Source organism: Plutella xylostella, chromosome 17 (genome assembly GCF_932276165.1).
Source record: "Plutella xylostella chromosome 17, ilPluXylo3.1, whole genome shotgun sequence".
Lineage (NCBI taxonomy): Eukaryota > Metazoa > Arthropoda > Insecta > Lepidoptera > Plutellidae > Plutella > Plutella xylostella.
In genome coordinates, this window is record NC_063997.1 from 6,047,547 (window position 1) to 6,065,198 (window position 17,652).

General features: G+C 42.8%; 3 protein-coding genes across 4 annotated transcripts; all 3 read left to right on the forward strand.

The window, feature by feature from the left end:
- The first annotated feature begins 3,428 nt into the window (after window positions 1-3,428).
- LOC105394994 (ecdysone oxidase) lies at window positions 3,429-6,853 on the forward strand. The gene is made up of 4 exons (XM_048626898.1): window positions 3,429-3,555; window positions 3,805-3,938; window positions 4,395-4,558; window positions 5,362-6,853. The coding sequence occupies exons 1-4, from the start codon at window positions 3,429-3,431 to the stop codon at window positions 6,740-6,742; spliced, it is 1,806 nt and encodes a 601-aa protein (XP_048482855.1). The 3' UTR covers window positions 6,743-6,853.
- Window positions 6,854-8,109: 1,256 nt separating this feature from the next.
- LOC125488521 (ecdysone oxidase-like) lies at window positions 8,110-12,511 on the forward strand. 2 transcript variants are annotated; one of them, XM_048626815.1, is made up of 4 exons: window positions 8,110-8,282; window positions 9,538-9,671; window positions 10,092-10,255; window positions 10,981-12,511. In XM_048626815.1, exons 1-4 carry the CDS (start codon window positions 8,144-8,146, stop codon window positions 12,356-12,358), a joined length of 1,815 nt encoding a protein of 604 aa, XP_048482772.1. In that variant the 5' UTR covers window positions 8,110-8,143; the 3' UTR covers window positions 12,359-12,511. The 2 variants fall into 2 exon arrangements, with proteins under 2 accessions (XP_048482772.1, XP_048482773.1); XM_048626816.1 differs by lacking the exon at window positions 8,110-8,282 and adding an exon at window positions 9,145-9,298.
- A 1,156-nt stretch (window positions 12,512-13,667) lies between these two features.
- On the forward strand, window positions 13,668-17,586 carry LOC105394993 (ecdysone oxidase). Its single transcript, XM_048626900.1, has 4 exons — window positions 13,668-13,916; window positions 14,110-14,243; window positions 15,667-15,830; window positions 16,203-17,586. Exons 1-4 carry the CDS (start codon window positions 13,778-13,780, stop codon window positions 17,584-17,586), a joined length of 1,821 nt encoding a protein of 606 aa, XP_048482857.1. The 5' UTR covers window positions 13,668-13,777.
- The last annotated feature ends 66 nt before the right edge of the window (window positions 17,587-17,652 follow it).

The following is a 17,652-nucleotide window of genomic DNA, read 5'->3' on the forward strand; positions in this document are numbered from 1 at the left end:
CTGTTCCCGCGCGCTTCGCTTCGCCTTAAAAAAGTTTTCCCGTGGGAATTCCGGGATAAAAAGTAGCCTATGTTCTTTCCCAGGGTCTAGACCGTATATACACCAAATTTCATTCAAATCCGTTCTGTAGTTTTGGCGTGAAAGAGTAACAGACAGACAGACAGACAGACAGACACAGTTACTTTCGCATTTATAATATTAGTTAGGATTAGGATGGCGTCATTCGGCACAGTTTTGATAACAAAAATTGCGTTACTTGAGGTGAAAAACTATAAATTATTTATTGTGTCGCCAATATCCTAAAAAATCATGGAGATTGGATAATATTTAGAAGTAGACCAACGTTTTCTCTTTTTGTATGGACGAGCAAGTGCTATAAAGTACTTCCCTCTTAATATACAATTTTTGGGGACTTTGTATAATTTTTTTACGCAGTCAAGTTTGAATAAGTGCCAAACAAATGAACACAAAACTTTGAAATGAAGCTTTCGTGTTCAAATTACTTAAATTAGGTTTATATTTTGATCTTCGGTCAGGGAAATTTTTTGAAACGGTCAGGGAAAGTCAGGGAAAAGTCAGGGAATTTTTTGGAGCATTCTGAGTGGACACCCTGCTTAAGATAGTGTCTGGGGGGGTCACTTTATATGACGAAAAACGAACTTTCAGTGCACTGCGGCGCGAGCCGCTCCATCTGTTTGTATGTAGGTATTAAACGTGCCGATTGCACGACAGCTCTCGTTCGTTCGTTTCTCATCAGTATAGAGTAACGCTCCTGTACTTACCGTGCGTCACCATTCCCATGAGCAGTCCAATGATCTTTAGGCAGTTTAGAACAAAAGCTGCATTAGACAGTTTCTTCAGCAGAGACATCGAAATAAAAAATTGATTGCACAACTATCCCCAGGAGCAGTCTGCAGGTCACTTTGGGTAGTTCAGAAGAAAGCTGCTTTAATAGAATACCCTACCTCAGCGGAGGCATCAAATTTAAGTGCTATAACACTTTTAGAAGCGGTGCACGTTACCCGATTTGTCGTCATCCATGCCGATGCGGCTACGGCGACTGCAGGTGGTTACTCAGGCTTCGTTGGTGTGCCCTTGTATGGCTAACATGACCAACCTTGGCAGTAAACGTTCGTCTGCATATGCGAAAATCACTGATGAATAGCGCACGTTACTCGATACCTTCTAAATAAGTCACTCATAATGATGGCTGATGATGATGATGACCGTGCTAGCAATAGTGCAGGCGGTTCCGCTGAGCATAAAATCTCTTCCCAGACAGGGGGCGTTTGGATCTGGCAACCAGAACAGGAGTGCCAGGTGTGCGCAGCGATGCAGGTGGGACAACACAGCCGCCAGGGCAGGAGTGCATAGCTGGGTCTATGCAGCGATGCAGGTAGCACAAACCGGTGGCCAGGGCCAGGACCGGGTGTACGCTGCGATGCAAGTGGCACAAAACGGTGGCCAGGGCCAGGACCTGGTGTACAGCCGCCAGGGCAGGAGTGCATGGCTGGGTCTATGCAGCGATGCAGGTACCACAAACCGGTGGCCAGGGCCAGGACCGGGTGTACGCTGCGATGCAGGTGGCACGAGACGGCGGCCAGCGCAGGAGCACAGGGCCGGGTGTATGCTGCGATGCAGGTGGCACGAACCGGTGGCCAGGGCAGGAGCGCCGGGCCGGGTGTACGCTGCGATGCAGGTGGCACGAGACGGCGGCCAGCGCGGGAGCACAGGGCCGGGTGCAGGTTACACGAAACTTCAATTTCACCGAATCGGCCTGCCTACCCTTCAGCGGGTAGGTACCGGCGGATCACATTACTTGCCGCACATGCCACAATGTCCCAACATACTGAAACTCGGAGCCACGTGCTTCCTGTAAAAAATCCTATGACGGTCCTGGAAAGCTCCTGTTTGTAAAGCCTTACATAAGCTATAATCAAGTGCATTATTGTAATAGCAAAGTTTTTATCAACTGTTTTCTAAAAATATTAGAAATTGAGGGTAGAAAAATATATTTTTATTATTTTTTCCTGTATAAAATTAACATATGCTTTACTTAAAGCGGTCATTAATGTAAGTATCTAGCTCAAGCGCCACTAGTAGGACCGGAATATGTGATCAATCATCACCACGACTATTGAATCGGACCCTACTGCGTGGGATAAAAACCCCAAGCGCTGGAGCATTATGACCAGTGGCTGAGCTTTTAAAAGCAGTAAATAATAGCATTTTACTCACGGCTTATCAACTCAAACCTTCGTTGCGAAATCCTCAGCAATGGCTGCGTGCGCAGCAGCCGGCAGGTCCCGCTCCCCGACGCCACGTGTCGCGGTGGCCGCGCCCCGCGCCGCCTGGTCCGCATCACGCTGCTCCCGGCAGCGAGGACTCCGCAAATTCAATATTATATTTTTCCCCGTTCGGAGCGAAGCCGACGAGAACCGTGGCTACATTGAGCCATTTTGCCGAAGTGTTCACTTCAAAAATCAAAAACCAACTGAGGCGCGCGGGCGACTCACTCTATTTATATAGGCACCCGCACCTTGCAAACTAAAGGTGGAGAGAAAAATTGACTTTATTTAACTGTCACTGTGACCCTTATGATGCCGAACACGGAGAAAGTCGAAACGCCATATCTCACAATGTTTAACTAGGTTTCAGATAGGCTCAGACTACATAATAAAAAACATCGTGGTAAATCAGATATATGTGTGCCACCGTAGCCGTAGCGTAATAAGTACTTATTACTTCCATGGTGGATCATAATTTCATAATACACTGGCGACCTCTTGCTGACTGTACAGTAAGGTGCAGATAAACCTGACCCCCCTCAGAAGCATTGTTAGTATGAGAGGGGGGTCAGGTTTCTTTGCACCTGACCGTACCTGCCTACGTCGCGTACACAATACCCTACATAATTTTGCTAGGGCATAAAATGAATACTTACCTAAAGAGAAATTGCAAACACACCTATATGTAGAACAGCTATACTCAAACTGCGGCCCAAATATGCAAGTGTTTTTTATATTATTATTAGAATAACAGATAGTTTACATCGCTTTATTTTAAAAAATTGCTTGCGGCCCGCGACCCCATGACTTAAACGTGTTTGTGGCCCTTATATAAAAAAGGTTGAGTACCAATGATGTAGAATCTTGAATAGTGAAACAATAAATCTCAAAATTGTGCCCTCTTAAAAGTATATACTTAGGTAAGTATTGTATGTACAAATAGTGTGTCAGACTCAGAGGACAAAAATAATGAGGCCTGAAAATATATATAGCATGATACACGAAGGAAGCAGTAGCCATTTACGATGAAGGTTGTTAGATTTATAGGCATATCTGAAATATATAATACCTAAGTACCTAATAAATCCAGTATATTTATATCTGAGAGTTACACTTCAATATTCTTTAATGATATTCAGGATGTTGTTCGAAACGCTGGGTGTTATTTACACTTACATATCAAGAATCAATTTTAATTTAAGTCAAATTCCGTATTTGTTTGCGGCGTCCAAGTTCATTTTAGAACTACCACCTGTGCAGATACAAGGTAAGCTTTTTTTATATTTCTAGAGCCTGTCCTGATTATACTTATGGTCCATTGGAAATTGACAAAGTTAAACGATCTAAAATAGAATTTTGTGATATCAGCGTGTGTCTGTCCTATTAGCTAGCTACCAAAAAATCAGGAGTGAGTGTCTCTCAATCATTGACAAAGCACATTTTGGAATTTATATTCCTGAGTACTTTTAACTTGAATCATTTCTAAAGCTTTCGACTTGCCGTTTTGACTTACCAGATGGCGCCACATTCGACTTCATAATAGTGGGCGCGGGGTCGGCGGGCGGTGTGCTGGCGCGGCGCCTGTCCGAGCTGCCCGAGTGCCGTGTGCTGCTGCTGGAGGCCGGCGAGGAGCCGCCGCTGCTCAGTGTTGTGAGTTTACTTCACAGGGGGCGAGGTCGCCGGCCGTAGAGTAAATAATTATTTTAGGCCAGCCAGTTACCCCATTGGCCAAGAATGAGCTATGGACGTTTGGTGCTTGCTTCCAAGCAAAACTAACAGGTTAATGCGATACGATCACTGAATTGTTACGGACATTACCTTGTTTGTAAGTACTTTACTTATTTATTTTTTTTGGTTGACTGTAACTAGGCGTACGGTGTGAACAGTGAGTCGTAATTATTACTTCCTTATTGATGTAAATTACCAACAATCCAACAAAAACCAGTTTATTACCTAAACACGACTACGTTCCCATGACCTAATGATGATGATTAGGTTTAAATATAGATTTTATTTAATTGTGCACAAAAATAGCATACAATGATATAATTTATTCTAACATAACAAGGTACAAGAGGCGGGTTTTTCACTACTTTTGATCCTCAGGCGCCGGGGCTGCTGGCGTTCCTGCCGCACACGCGCTGGGACTGGAACTACTACACGTCGGACGACCACTACTCGAGCCAGAGCCAGCGCGGCGCCGCCATCCCCTACACGCGCGGCAAGATGCTCGGCGGCACCTCCAGCATCAACTATATGCTCTATGTGCGGTAAGCTCTTTATAACAACATCATCTTCATCTATCTATCTATCTATAGGTACAAGGTGCTGCAAAAAGGGTATTTAGATAGGTAAAACATGCTGCACACGTAGGTTTCGGCTTAGCATACCCTCTTTGGAACACCCTGTATAAATAAACTAGAGGACTGGAACTACTACACGTCGGACGACCACTACTCCAGTCAGAGCCAGCGCGGCGCCGCCATCCCCTACACGCGCGGCAAGATGCTCGGCGGCACCTCCAGCATCAACTACATGCTGTATGTGCGGTGAGTTGTTCTAACAACGTCATCCATCTGTCTATCTATCTATCTATGTAAATAAACTATATAAAGGACTGGAACTACTACACGTCGGACGACCACTACTCCAGCCAGAGCCAGCGCGGCGCCGTTATCCCCTACACGCGCGGCAAGATGCTCGGCGGCACCTCCAGCATCAACTATATGCTCTATGTACGGTAAGTGAGATACCGTATGCAGAGAGTGTGGTACGGTATGGTTGATGGTACAAACATAAATAAGTATAAATAAATATGTGGGGACATCTCACACACGGCCATCCAACCCCAAACTAGGCAGAGCATGTATATCTACACAAATACATAGATAGATACATATTTAATATAAAAACGACGACCAGGCACAAGGCAAACACAAATGCTCATCACACAGATGTTTGTCCTGGGCGGGATTCGAACCCGCGGCCCCAAGCTTCGGAAGCAGCTTCACTGCCGCCTTAGCTACGGTGCCGTCATAAACAAAACATCTGCACATCTTTTGTTTCGTTACAGAGGTAACCCTGAAGACTACAACAGCTGGGCGAGGGATGGCTTCGAGGGATGGGATTGGAAATCAGTTTTCCCTTACTTTCTGAAGAGCGAGGATATGCAATCTAAAGAACTGTTCAGAAACGCAACTTTCGCTCGGTATCACAATACGAAGGGGCCACTGAAAGTAACCCAAACAAGGTACCCGGAATCACAGGAGGTAAAACGTGACATATTCCTTCAAGCATTTTCGCAAATTGGTATTAAGCCGATCGTTGACTACAATGGGCCCGAACAGCTGGGTGTCTCGAGAACATACTTCACACAATCCAAGCAACCGCTCACGATTCGCTCGAGCACAGCTCAAACTTATATTGCCCCATCAAAGGACCGAAAGAACTTGGTCATTCTCAAGAATACATTTGCCAAGAAAATATTGATAGACTCAAATAATATGGCTTATGGTGTAGAGGCTGACGTCAGTGGCCAGATAATGAGGTTTTACGCTACAGAAGAAGTGATAGCGTCTGCCGGGGCCTTCAACACCCCCAAATTGCTCATCGCCTCTGGAATAGGCGCTGCAGAAGACTTATACGATCTGGGTATTGATGTGGTGTCTGATCTACCAGTCGGAAAAGAATTGCAGGACCACGTTTTCTTACCATTATTTTTTACTGGAGCAAAGGATATTAGTACAGCACTACCAGTACTGGACGCTCAGGCTCTAGGCTTCCCGTCTCTGAATGGCTTTTTGTCACTCCATCCTGGAAAAAAGCAACCAGACATTCAGATACTACCTCTCTATTATGACCTGGCGTCGCCTGAATTCGCTTTTTCATGCGTATACGATTTCAACTTCAATGACAATATATGCTCGTCCGCTGTTTTGGCCAATCTGAAGGCGGAACTGTTCAGTACCCTGGTGATTCTTCTACATCCAAAATCACGGGGTGAAGTTAAAATACGCTCCCTAAACTCCGCACCGGAAATATACACGGGTTATTTCTCAAACACCGAAGATTTGGGTACCATCACGGCGGGGATACGGCGTCTTCTGAACCTGACCGAGACGGAGTATTTGAAGAGTTTCAATTCGGAATTAGTGCGGTTGAATCTTCCGGCGTGCGACGGGTTAACGTACTTGAGTGATGAATACTGGGAGTGCTACGCGCTGCAGACGGGCACGACGCTGTACCACGCGGCCGGCACGTGCGCCATGGGCCGCGTGGTAGACGAGAGGCTTCGCGTGTACGGCGTGGGCGGCCTGCGCGTCGTGGACGCCAGTGTGTTCCCCTCCCTGCCCAGCGGCAACACCAACGCGCCCACCATCATGGTGGCGGAGCGCGCGGCCGACCTTGTCAAACAGGAATACTACTACAACCGAAATGCCGTACCAGTTCACTAGTAGTCAACTTAACAGGACCTGGATTGTGAAGCATCATGGCTGCACGAAATTGTGGATGTGCATACTCGTAAAGCAGGACTAAGGCAGGGGACAATAAAAATTAATAGTAGATATAAAATATGGATAATGACTTTCATTTTCTGTTTTTCCTTTACAAGCACCCATAGTAACCCGACTGTGCAGCGCGTTCGTATAAAATCAGCAAATACTGTTTTATCAGATTTTATGCAGTTATTTAATATGAAGATATACTTAGGTAATAGGCCTTTTATCTCAATACTCTATGTTGGAAAATTTATACTTATAGATAAAAAATCAGTTTATATAGGGTGTTCTTGCCAACTTAACAGTTCTTACCCTAATACCACCAAGCATCAAATTAAACTAGTTAGTTACAGGTTAGATTCCGAAACTCGGTCGAGGCAAGCAAGATTAATGCATTTGAGTTATTTAAAAAAGGAAAAGATTAGCTAACATAGAGATTTTTAGGAAAAAAAAGAGTCGAAGATGAAAAAGGTTGAATTTGTAGATTCGCAAAGGCAGTTACATAATGGTAAAATTATTATAAAAATAAGATACTGGTTTAAAGGAAAAAAAAAGAAAAAATAATCTCCTTTTAATAGATTTGTGTAAAAATAAGATAGATATTGTATTTGTGTAAGAATAGATTTGTGTAAAAGTAAAAATAAATCAATAAAAAATGTCTAAAGCAATTTTCCATTTCCGCTTTGTACTCTTTTGTCAGGGGGCCGTCCATTAATCACGTGAGGGTCAATGGGGGGAGGGGGTACGGAAAACCTCACGAAACATCACGAGGGGGGAGGGGGAGGGTCTCGTTAGACATCACGTGTATAATTTTTTAGTCAAAAAGCGCTAGGTAGGTATTTCTGAACCGAAATTTGGAACGGCGCAAAAAATTTAACGATTTGTAGTATGTCCTTGATTGACTCGCCATTAAATTATATTTTTTCTAGTCAAAAATAGCCTTTACCTAGATTTCCAAAAAAATACACGTGATCCAGGGGGGGGAGTGGTCACAAACCTCACCAAATATCACCACGGGGGAGGGGGGGGTTCAAAAAATTAGAAAAACGACCTCACGTAAATAATGGTCGGCCCCCAGGGTCTAAGGTAGTAGATAGGATAGAATAGGAGATAGTAGTACTGGAGCTAGACTCTTCTTATCTTTGCACGCTGTATACTCAGGTACCTATTACATAAAATTAAGGAGAGATAGTGATGTTTGAGCTTGATTTTAAAAGAAGGATTAAGATCTTTTGATAAATTTGATTTTGTTTAACTATAAGATAAATACCTATATCATGTAGATAAGTACATAAGCAAGTATAAATACCTAGGTCGTTTAATTTTCGTTAATAGCTGCTAGGCATACTATTCAAGATGTTGATAGGCGCACTTGGAGCTTTGGGTAGCATCATCTACACTTTTTTGTTAAGAATAGGTGCAAATTTAAGTCAAGTGCCCTATTTGTTGGAAGCTACCAAATATGAATTCGAACTACCGCGTGTCAGGATTCAAGGTAAGAATTTCTGTAATTTGGAATTTTAAACATTATTTTTAATCATAGGTCATAATATTATCCTCTAGGACAGGCCCTAGCTTTAATGTTATATGTACAATAATTATGTATCGATATGACTTTAATGTTATTAATTTGATTTTATGCAGTTAATTAATATGAAGGGATAATAATACTTACCAAATTTTATGTTAATATTCTATTTTAGGTCATTATATTTCAACAAAATAGTTCATTAATTCACCATGTGCTCTTGTAAACATAAAACTACGCAACAAACTAAATCAGTTCTCGACATTTTTAGAAACATTTATATAATATCAGAGAAGGCCTTCTTAAAGTTTAGACCCGTTAAAATATGCAGCAACCACACATATGTTTACGTAAAAAAGTACATAGGTACCTCGGTGGATTCATTTTGAAATATTGCATTACATACTTAACTACCACATACAACCTAAGAAGGTATCATATACAGGGTGTTGCAAAAAGGGTATACTAAGCCGAAACCTACATGTGCAGCATGGTATATCTAAGCCCAAAACTGAAATCAGAATTTGGAAATTCGCGAAAAAAAAACTTAATTTTCCATAGTAAAAAGTCACGTGACCAACAAAGTTTCTATGGAAAATGATATATTTTTTTCGCGAATTTTCAAATTCTTATTTCAGTTTCAGGTTTAGATATACCATGCTGCACATGTAGGTTTCGGCTTAGTATACCCTTTTTGCAACACCCTGTATAGAACATGATAACTACTGCATTAATTTGTTTAAGTAGGTATATGATAATTATATGTCTTACGAGTACGTCTATAAGTATTAATAAAGGCCGTAACTATAATTTTCATTAATAGCTGCTAGCCATACTATTCAAGATGTTGATAGGAGAGCTTGGGGCTTTGGGAAGTCTTATCTACACTTTTTTGTCAAGAATAGCTGCAAATTTAAGTCAAGTTCCGTATTTCTTGGAAGCTACCCAATATGAGTTTAAGCTTCCCCGGGTTAGTATTCAAGGTAAGAATTTATGAAATTTTAAATAAATCTGGGATTTTTTTAACTATGCTAAGAATAGAAAAGTATAATTTTTATTTCAGACATAAGTGCATAGTTTTTTTTGCTAAGAGTATGGTGACATTGGTGATTATGGACATGGACGGTAGAAGTTATCTGAGCAATTTGCCCCTCCTTTTGGTTCTATAACTATACCTATTTAGAATTCCCGGTAAGTATAATTCTCTTCTATTTCGCTTCAGATGGCGCCACATTCGACTTCATAGTGGTGGGCGCGGGGTCGGCGGGCGCGGTGGTGGCGAGCCGCCTGTCCGAGCTGCCCGAGTGCCGCGTGCTGCTGCTGGAGGCCGGCGCGGAGCCGCCGCTGCTCAGTGTTGTGAGTTAAGTGTAGATAAAACCTGCCGCCGCTATGTATTGCCGCCTCTTCACATAGGCCCCCGCATTCGCCAAAGCGCCAGCCAACGTTCAAATACCTACCGCAAATGCGCCTACACATTGTGCCAGTAGCTTCGCCAACGCCGTGGCGTTGGCGAATGTTCTGGCCTAAGTGAAGAGGCGGCATATGAGGTACCGACTAAGGCCTGGAATGGACATGGAATATGTAGGTATATGTATAACGAGTACGTTCCAAATCTCCGCTTCGCGGACGACCATTTTATCGGGCAATCTCTACAGGATCTCAGTAACATGCTTCAAAATAGTGCTCGAAATGAACTTTGGATAAGACGAAAGTCATGTTTAATGCTTATACTTAGTTATGATATTCTAGTTACCTTGTTTTTTTATTTCTCCATAGGTGCCCGGATTACTCGCGCTACTCTCTCGCTCCGAGTATGACTGGAACTACTTCACGGTGAACGACGGCTACTCCAGCCAGGGCCAGATCGGGGGCTCCATCCCGTACAACCGCGGCAAGATGATCGGGGGCTCCTCCAGCAATAACTACATGATGTATGTGAGGTGAGTATTGTGCTGTAACACCGTGGATTTGTCAAGTACGATAATTTTAGCTATTCTGTAGGCAGAAATTGTAATTTTAACGCTATCAAACTATAACATTATTATATACGGGTACACTCATAGAGCTTAATTTTAATTAAAGAAATTGAGGTTCACCACCATCTCTTGTATATTTTTAAAGGAAATAAACATTTTTACTTTTACTTTAACTTTACTTTATGACAGCTCTAAACTTAGAATTTCTAAATATGTAATACTTAAAGATAAGGTAGGTATTTTTTAGAATAATAACTATGCCCCGCTAACATCTGTAACAGTAACTGTACCCTCTCTTCCCCTAATAAGTGGCAAAGAACCAATTGACTATAATCGTAGATTTATTGATCTTAGATATTAGTTACCTACCTATTTACGAGTTGGTTACGCAAAACTGAATTATCTTTTCGTCGATCGTATGATATGGATAAAAATCAAGATAAATCTACAAAGCAATTACTTAGGTAACTAAGTATAAATGGTTTACGCATTTCCAAAGCTCCAAAGTTGTTTAGAATGTCGAGCTGAGTACGATTTCGGCTAACTACTTACACCACTTTTGCAACTCCCTGTACGTACCTATATCAATAAATAAGATTAAAAGTTTTGGTGGGATCAATGGAATGGACCAACTTTGTAAAAACGACTAGTTTATGTTATTACACATTACACGTTATAATTATTTTCAGAGGAAACCCAGAAGACTACAATAGCTGGGCGGATGCTGGCTTCGAGGGGTGGGACTGGGATACCGTTCTACCTTATTTTAAAAAGAGTGAGAATTTACAAGTAAGCGATGTTATGCAGAATAAGACACTAGCAGACTATCACAACACGAGGGGACCCATGAAAGTATCCAGACCTGAACACGAAAGAACACAAGAGACAAAACTAGAGGCTCTCCTACAATCTCTTTCGGAAATCGGCATCGAGACAATCGAAGACTACAACGGACCTGAGCAGCTAGGTGCATCCAAAAACTACTTCACAATATCAAATGATCGCGTACCGATACGTTATGGCACGGCTCAAGCCTACATTGTGCCAGCAAAGAAACGTAAGAACTTAGTCATTCTAAAAAATGCACTCGCCACTAAAATCTTGATTGATTCAACTAAAACAGCTATTGGTGTAGAGGTCGAAGTCAATGGTAAACGAAACAGATTCTACGCTAGCAAGGAAGTGATTGCGTCAGCTGGGGCCGTGGACACCCCCAAGTTGCTCGTGGCCTCTGGTGTAGGGGCGGCAGCTGACCTGGCTGCTCTGGGCATCGACGTAGTATCGGATCTTCCAGTCGGTAAAGACTTGCAAGATCACCTTTTCCTTCCAGTAGTGCTGACAGGAGCAACGGATATTGGCACGGCACTACCAGTAGTCGACCTGCGGACGATCGGCTTCCCGACTTTGAATGGCTTCTTCGCTCTGAACGGCACGGGCCGTCCAGACTTACAAATCATACCGTTTTACTTGGACATGGCGTCGCCATTCTTTGCCTTTGCCTGCACAAACAATTTCAATTTCAATAACGACATTTGCTCGTCCCTTATCAATAGCAACAAAAAGAGCGAACTGTTTGCTATTCTTCTGGTTCTGCTGCATCCAAAGTCGCGGGGTGAAATTAAAATACGTTCAATAAACTCCGCGCCGGAAATATACACGGGATACTTTTCAAACGCCGACGACTTCGATACCGTCACGGCGGGGATAAGGCGTATACTGAACCTGACTGAGACAGATTATTTCAAAAGTTTTGATTCCGAGGTGGTGCGTGTGAATCTGCCGGCGTGCGACGGGTTGGAATACATGAGTGACGAGTATTGGGAGTGCTACGCTCTACAGATGGGCCGGACTCTGTACCACCCGGCCGGCACATGCGCCATGGGCCGCGTGGTGGACGCCGAGCTCAAGGTCCTGGGGGTGGATAGACTGAGGGTCGTGGACGCGAGTGTATTCCCGTCTATGCCAAGCGGCAACACCAACGCTCCCGTCATCATGGTTGCGGAAAGGGCGGCCGATCTCATCATACAGCAATATTATGGGGACCAAAATATTGTGACTGTACCATAATAGTTACGATGCCAGCATGCCAGCGTAGCTAATCCTATATCGAATTGACATCAATTCGGCTTTGGCTGCACAAAACTGCGTTGAAAAATATACGACTCTACTTACGATTACCTACTTATTATGATCAAATAAATTATGTTGGAATATGTTGTACTATTGGTTTTATTTGTATTAGATATTATAAGGATATTACGCGCCCTCCATCATGGTGGTGGAGTGCGCTGCGCCGCCGATCTCATTAAACAACAATACTATATACTACAATCGAAATGCCGTACCAGTTCACTAGTAGTGAACTTAACAGGGCCTGGATTGTGAAGCATCATGGCTGCACGAAACTGGATGTGCATAATCGTGAAGACGCCGACACACTAGCGGACGCGGCTTACGGACGCGGCTGTCTGTCGCGACTGATACGAGTAGTGTGCACGGTATTTTGGGACAGTTTACCTTTGTTTGTTTAGATAGTTTAACTTTGGACCTATATCATGTAGATAAGCTACAAGATGTGTTGTAAAAACGTAGGCCGTTTAATTTTGGTTAATAATAGCTCCTGGGCATACTATACAAACATACAAGATGTTGATAGGAGCACTTGGAGCTTTGGGTAGCATCATCTACACTTTTTTGCTAAGAATAGGTGCAAATGTAAGTCAAGTGCCCTATTTGTTGGAAGCTACTAAATATGAGTTCGAATTACCGCGTGTCAGGATTGAAGCGGAAGCGTCCAGAAAAGAACCACTTGAAATCGGTCACCCATCCAATGGCTGACCGTGCCAGTTGTTTCTTAACCTCAGTTATCAGTTAAGATCACTGAAGCTCGCTCGACTACGGACGCTTCACATGTATACGATATGACATTATGTTATTTATCTGATTTTATGCAGTTAATTAATATGAAGGGGTAATAATACAAAATATTATGTTAATATTATATTTTAGATAATTTTATTTTAATAAAACAATTTATTAATCATCCTGTGCTCTTGCAAACATAAAAATACGCATCAAACTAAACCAGTTCTCGATAAGTATAACAACATTTTTAGCATATATTTTATAATATCAGAGAAGGCCTTCTTAAAGTTTAGACGCATTAAAAATCTGCAGCAACCAAAACACGTTTTTTTTTTTATGGTAGGTAAAAATACCACGTAAAAAAGCACATTTAAGTAAACTACCTTGGTGGATTCATTTTGAATTATTGCATTACATAACTACCACATAATTACCTACATTTATACAAGAAGAAGGTAACATAGAACATCGCGGAATGGTAAGTACCTAATTAAGATCTCATGATAACTCCTGCGTTTTGTTTAAGTATATGATAATTATATGTATGTACGAGTACGTATATAAGTATTAATAGTTACGCCGTATTATTTTTATTAATAACTGCTAGACATACTATTCAAGATGTTGATAGGAGAGCTTGGTGCTTTTGGAAGTCTTATCTACACTTTTTTGTCAAGAATAGCTGCAAATTTAAGTCAAGTGCCGTATTCGTTAGAAGCTACTCAATATGAGGTCAAGCTACCACGTGTCAGTATTCAAGGTAAGAATTTCTGCAATTTTAAATCTGGGATTAAGAATAGAAAAGAATAATTTTTATTTCAGACATAAGTCCATAGTTTTGTTAAGTTTTGTTGCTAAGAGTATGGTGACTATGGAGATGGACGGTAGAAGTTATCTGAGCAAATTGCCCCTACCTATTTAGAATTCCCGGTATATTTTCTAATTCGCTTCAGATGGCGCCACATTCGACTTCATAGTGGTGGGCGCGGGGTCGGCGGGCGCGGTGGTGGCGAGCCGCCTGTCCGAGCTGCCCGAGTGCCGCGTGCTCCTGCTGGAGGCCGGCGCGGAGCCGCCGCTGCTCAGTGTCGTAAGTTATCTGCAGATAATACCTCTACCACCACCGCTATGTACCTACCTATTGCCGCCTCTTCACATAGGCCCGCACATTCCCCTAAGTGCCAGCCAACGTTCAAATACCTACCGCAAATGCGCCTACACATTGTGCCAGTAGCTTCGCCAACGCTGTGGCGATGGCGTTGGCGAATGTTCTGGCCTAAAGATAAAGATAAGATAAATTATTGCACACAAACAGAAACATAGTTACAAACAAGAAAAGAAAATAAATAGCACAATCGGCGGCCTTATTACTAAAAGTAATCTCTTCCAGACAACCAAATTGATAGGAAATAGAAAGAAAGCCTAAGTGAAGAGGCGGCATATGACGTAACGACTAAGGAATGGAATGGACATGGAATATGTATGTATGTATGTATGTATGATGGTACCTTCCACATCTCCGCTTCGCGGACGACAATTTTATCATGGCAGAATCTCTGCAGGAACTGACTAATACTGGCTCGAAATGAACTTTGATTTGAGGAAAGTCATGTGATGTGCATTGAGCTCAATTATGTTATTCTACCTTGTATTTTATATCCTTTTAATAGTATATGTGTTACTGTAAAAGCCCGAAAAACGGTAAATCCTAGGATTTACCAACATGAGTTGGTAAATGTGTGAAAATGGGTCATTTTTTTCGGGCTTTTACCATCAGAATTTGGTAAATGCTAGGTTTTACCACCGACACCTAGTAAAAGTTGGTTTTGGGATTAAAACAAAGATTAATTATTACCTTTTCATTTATTTCAACCCAATAACCACTTGTCGAAAAGAAATTGGAGGTCAAGGTCATTCATCAACTTTTGGGCGATGTAATGCACCGGATTATGGTATTTATGTGTATAGTAATAGATGCGAATTATCATTGAATGCTGGATTATTGGAAAATAACTTTATTTTCACTCATTCACTGAACGATAATTTAAACACGGAAACCGGAAGTAAAATAATTTTCACGTATTATTATTGTTGACGTCGAGTAAATTAGATTGCAATAATAAATATTTCTTATGTTCGGTTAGTTATAAGTTATCATCATCATCACGACTCATTACGTCCCCACTGCTGGGGCACGGGTCTCCTTCCAATGAAGGAAGGGTTTCGATCTAGTCCACCACGCTGGCCTAGTGCGGGTTGGTGGACCCCAACACAAGCAAGCTTGTGCTGAGTGAGTTGTCGGGTAAGTGGGCAATCTGACTGTAAGACGTTTTCAAGCCGCCCGAAGGCCTCTCTGACTAGGCTTAACGACTGCTGCCGAAGCAGTGCGAATCGCAAAATCTTTCGGGCTTTTACCATTAAGAGTTGGTAAATCTTAGGTTTTACGCGTAAATCTTAGGATTTACCGTTGTTCGGGCTTTTACAGTAACATATGTGCTTGTATTTCTACTAAGGTGCCCGGTTTACTCGCGCTACTCGCTCGCTCCGAGTATGACTGGAACTACTTCACGGTGAACGACGGCTACTCCAGCCAGGGCCAGATCGGGGGCTCCATCCCGTACAACCGCGGCAAGATGATCGGAGGCTCCTCCAGCAATAACTACATGATGTATGTGAGGTGAGTATTGTGATGTAACAGCGTTGATTTGTCAAGTGTAATATTATTATTTCTAAAGTCCTTCCTAATTTTATTTATAGATAGATTTATTGGTGTTATATATTTTACGAGTTTTGTTACGTAAAACTGAATTATCTTTTCGTCCATCGTATGATATGGATATAAATCAAGGTAAATCTATAAATGAATCACGTATTTCCAAAATCCAAACGTCCACAAGTTAAATGGATTTCGGCTTACTACACCACTTTCGTAACTCCCTGTACGTATATCAATAAGATTGAAAGTTTTGGTGGGATCAATGGAATGGACCAACTTTGTAAAAAATACTAGTTTATGTTATTACACATTACACGTTATAATTATTTTCAGAGGAAACCCAGAAGACTACAACAGCTGGGCGGATGCTGGCTTTGAGGGGTGGGACTGGGATACCGTTCTACCTTATTTTAAAAAGAGTGAGAATTTACAAGTAAGCGATGTTATGCAGAATAGAACACTAACAGACTATCACAACACGAGGGGACCCCTGAAAGTATCCAGACCTGAACACGAACGAACACAAGAGACAAAACTAGAGGCTCTCCTACAATCTCTTTCGGAAATCGGCATCGAGACAATCGAAGACTACAACGGACCTGAGCAGCTAGGTGCATCCAAAAACTACTTCACAATATCAAATGATCGCGTACCGATACGTTATGGCACAGCTCAAGCCTACATTGTGCCAGCAAAGAAACGTAAGAACTTAGTCATCCTAAAAAATGCACTCGCCACAAAAATCTTGATTGACTCAACTAAAACAGCTATTGGTGTAGAGGTCGATGTCAATGGTAAACGAAACAGATTCTACGCTAGCAAGGAAGTGATTGCGTCAGCCGGGGCCGTGGACACCCCGAAGTTGCTCGTGGCCTCTGGAGTGGGGGCGGCAGCTGACCTGGCTGCTCTGGGCATCGACGTAGTATCGGATCTTCCAGTCGGTAAAGACTTGCAAGATCACCTTTTCCTTCCAGTAGTGCTGACAGGAGCAACGGATATTGGCACAGCACTACCAGTAGTCGACCTGCGGACGATCGGCTTCCCGACTCTGAATGGATTCTTCGCTCTGAACGGCACGGGCCGTCCAGACCTACAAATTATACCGTTTTACATGGACATGGCGTCGCCATTTTTTGCCTTTGCCTGCGCAAACACTTTCAATTTCAATGACGATATTTGCTCGTCCCTTATCAATGCTAACCAAAAGAGCGAACTGTTTGCTATTCTTCTGGTTCTGCTCCATCCGAAGTCGCGGGGTGAAATTAAAATACGTTCACTAAACACCGCACCGGAAATATACACGGGATACTTTTCAAACGCCGACGACTTCGACACCGTCACGGCGGGGATAAGGCGTATATTGAACCTGACGGAGACAGAGTATTTCAAAGGTTTTAATTCCGAGGTAGCGCGTGCGATTCTGCCGGCGTGCGACGGGTTGGAGTACATGAGTGATGAATACTGGAAGTGCTACGCTCTTCAGACGGGCACCACGCTGTACCACCCGGCCGGCACGTGCGCCATGGGCCGCGTGGTGGACGCCGAGCTCAAGGTCCTGGGGGTGGATAGACTCAGGGTCGTAGACGCGAGTGTGTTCCCGTCTATGCCGAGCGGCAACACCAACGCGCCCACCATCATGGTGGCGGAGCGCGCGTCAGATCTCATCAAAGAACAATATTATGGAAACCAAAACATTGTGACTGTACGAGTACCATAGATAGTAGCACACACCACACCACAGTATATCGAATTAACGCATGGTTTGCGTTGAAAAAAATACGAC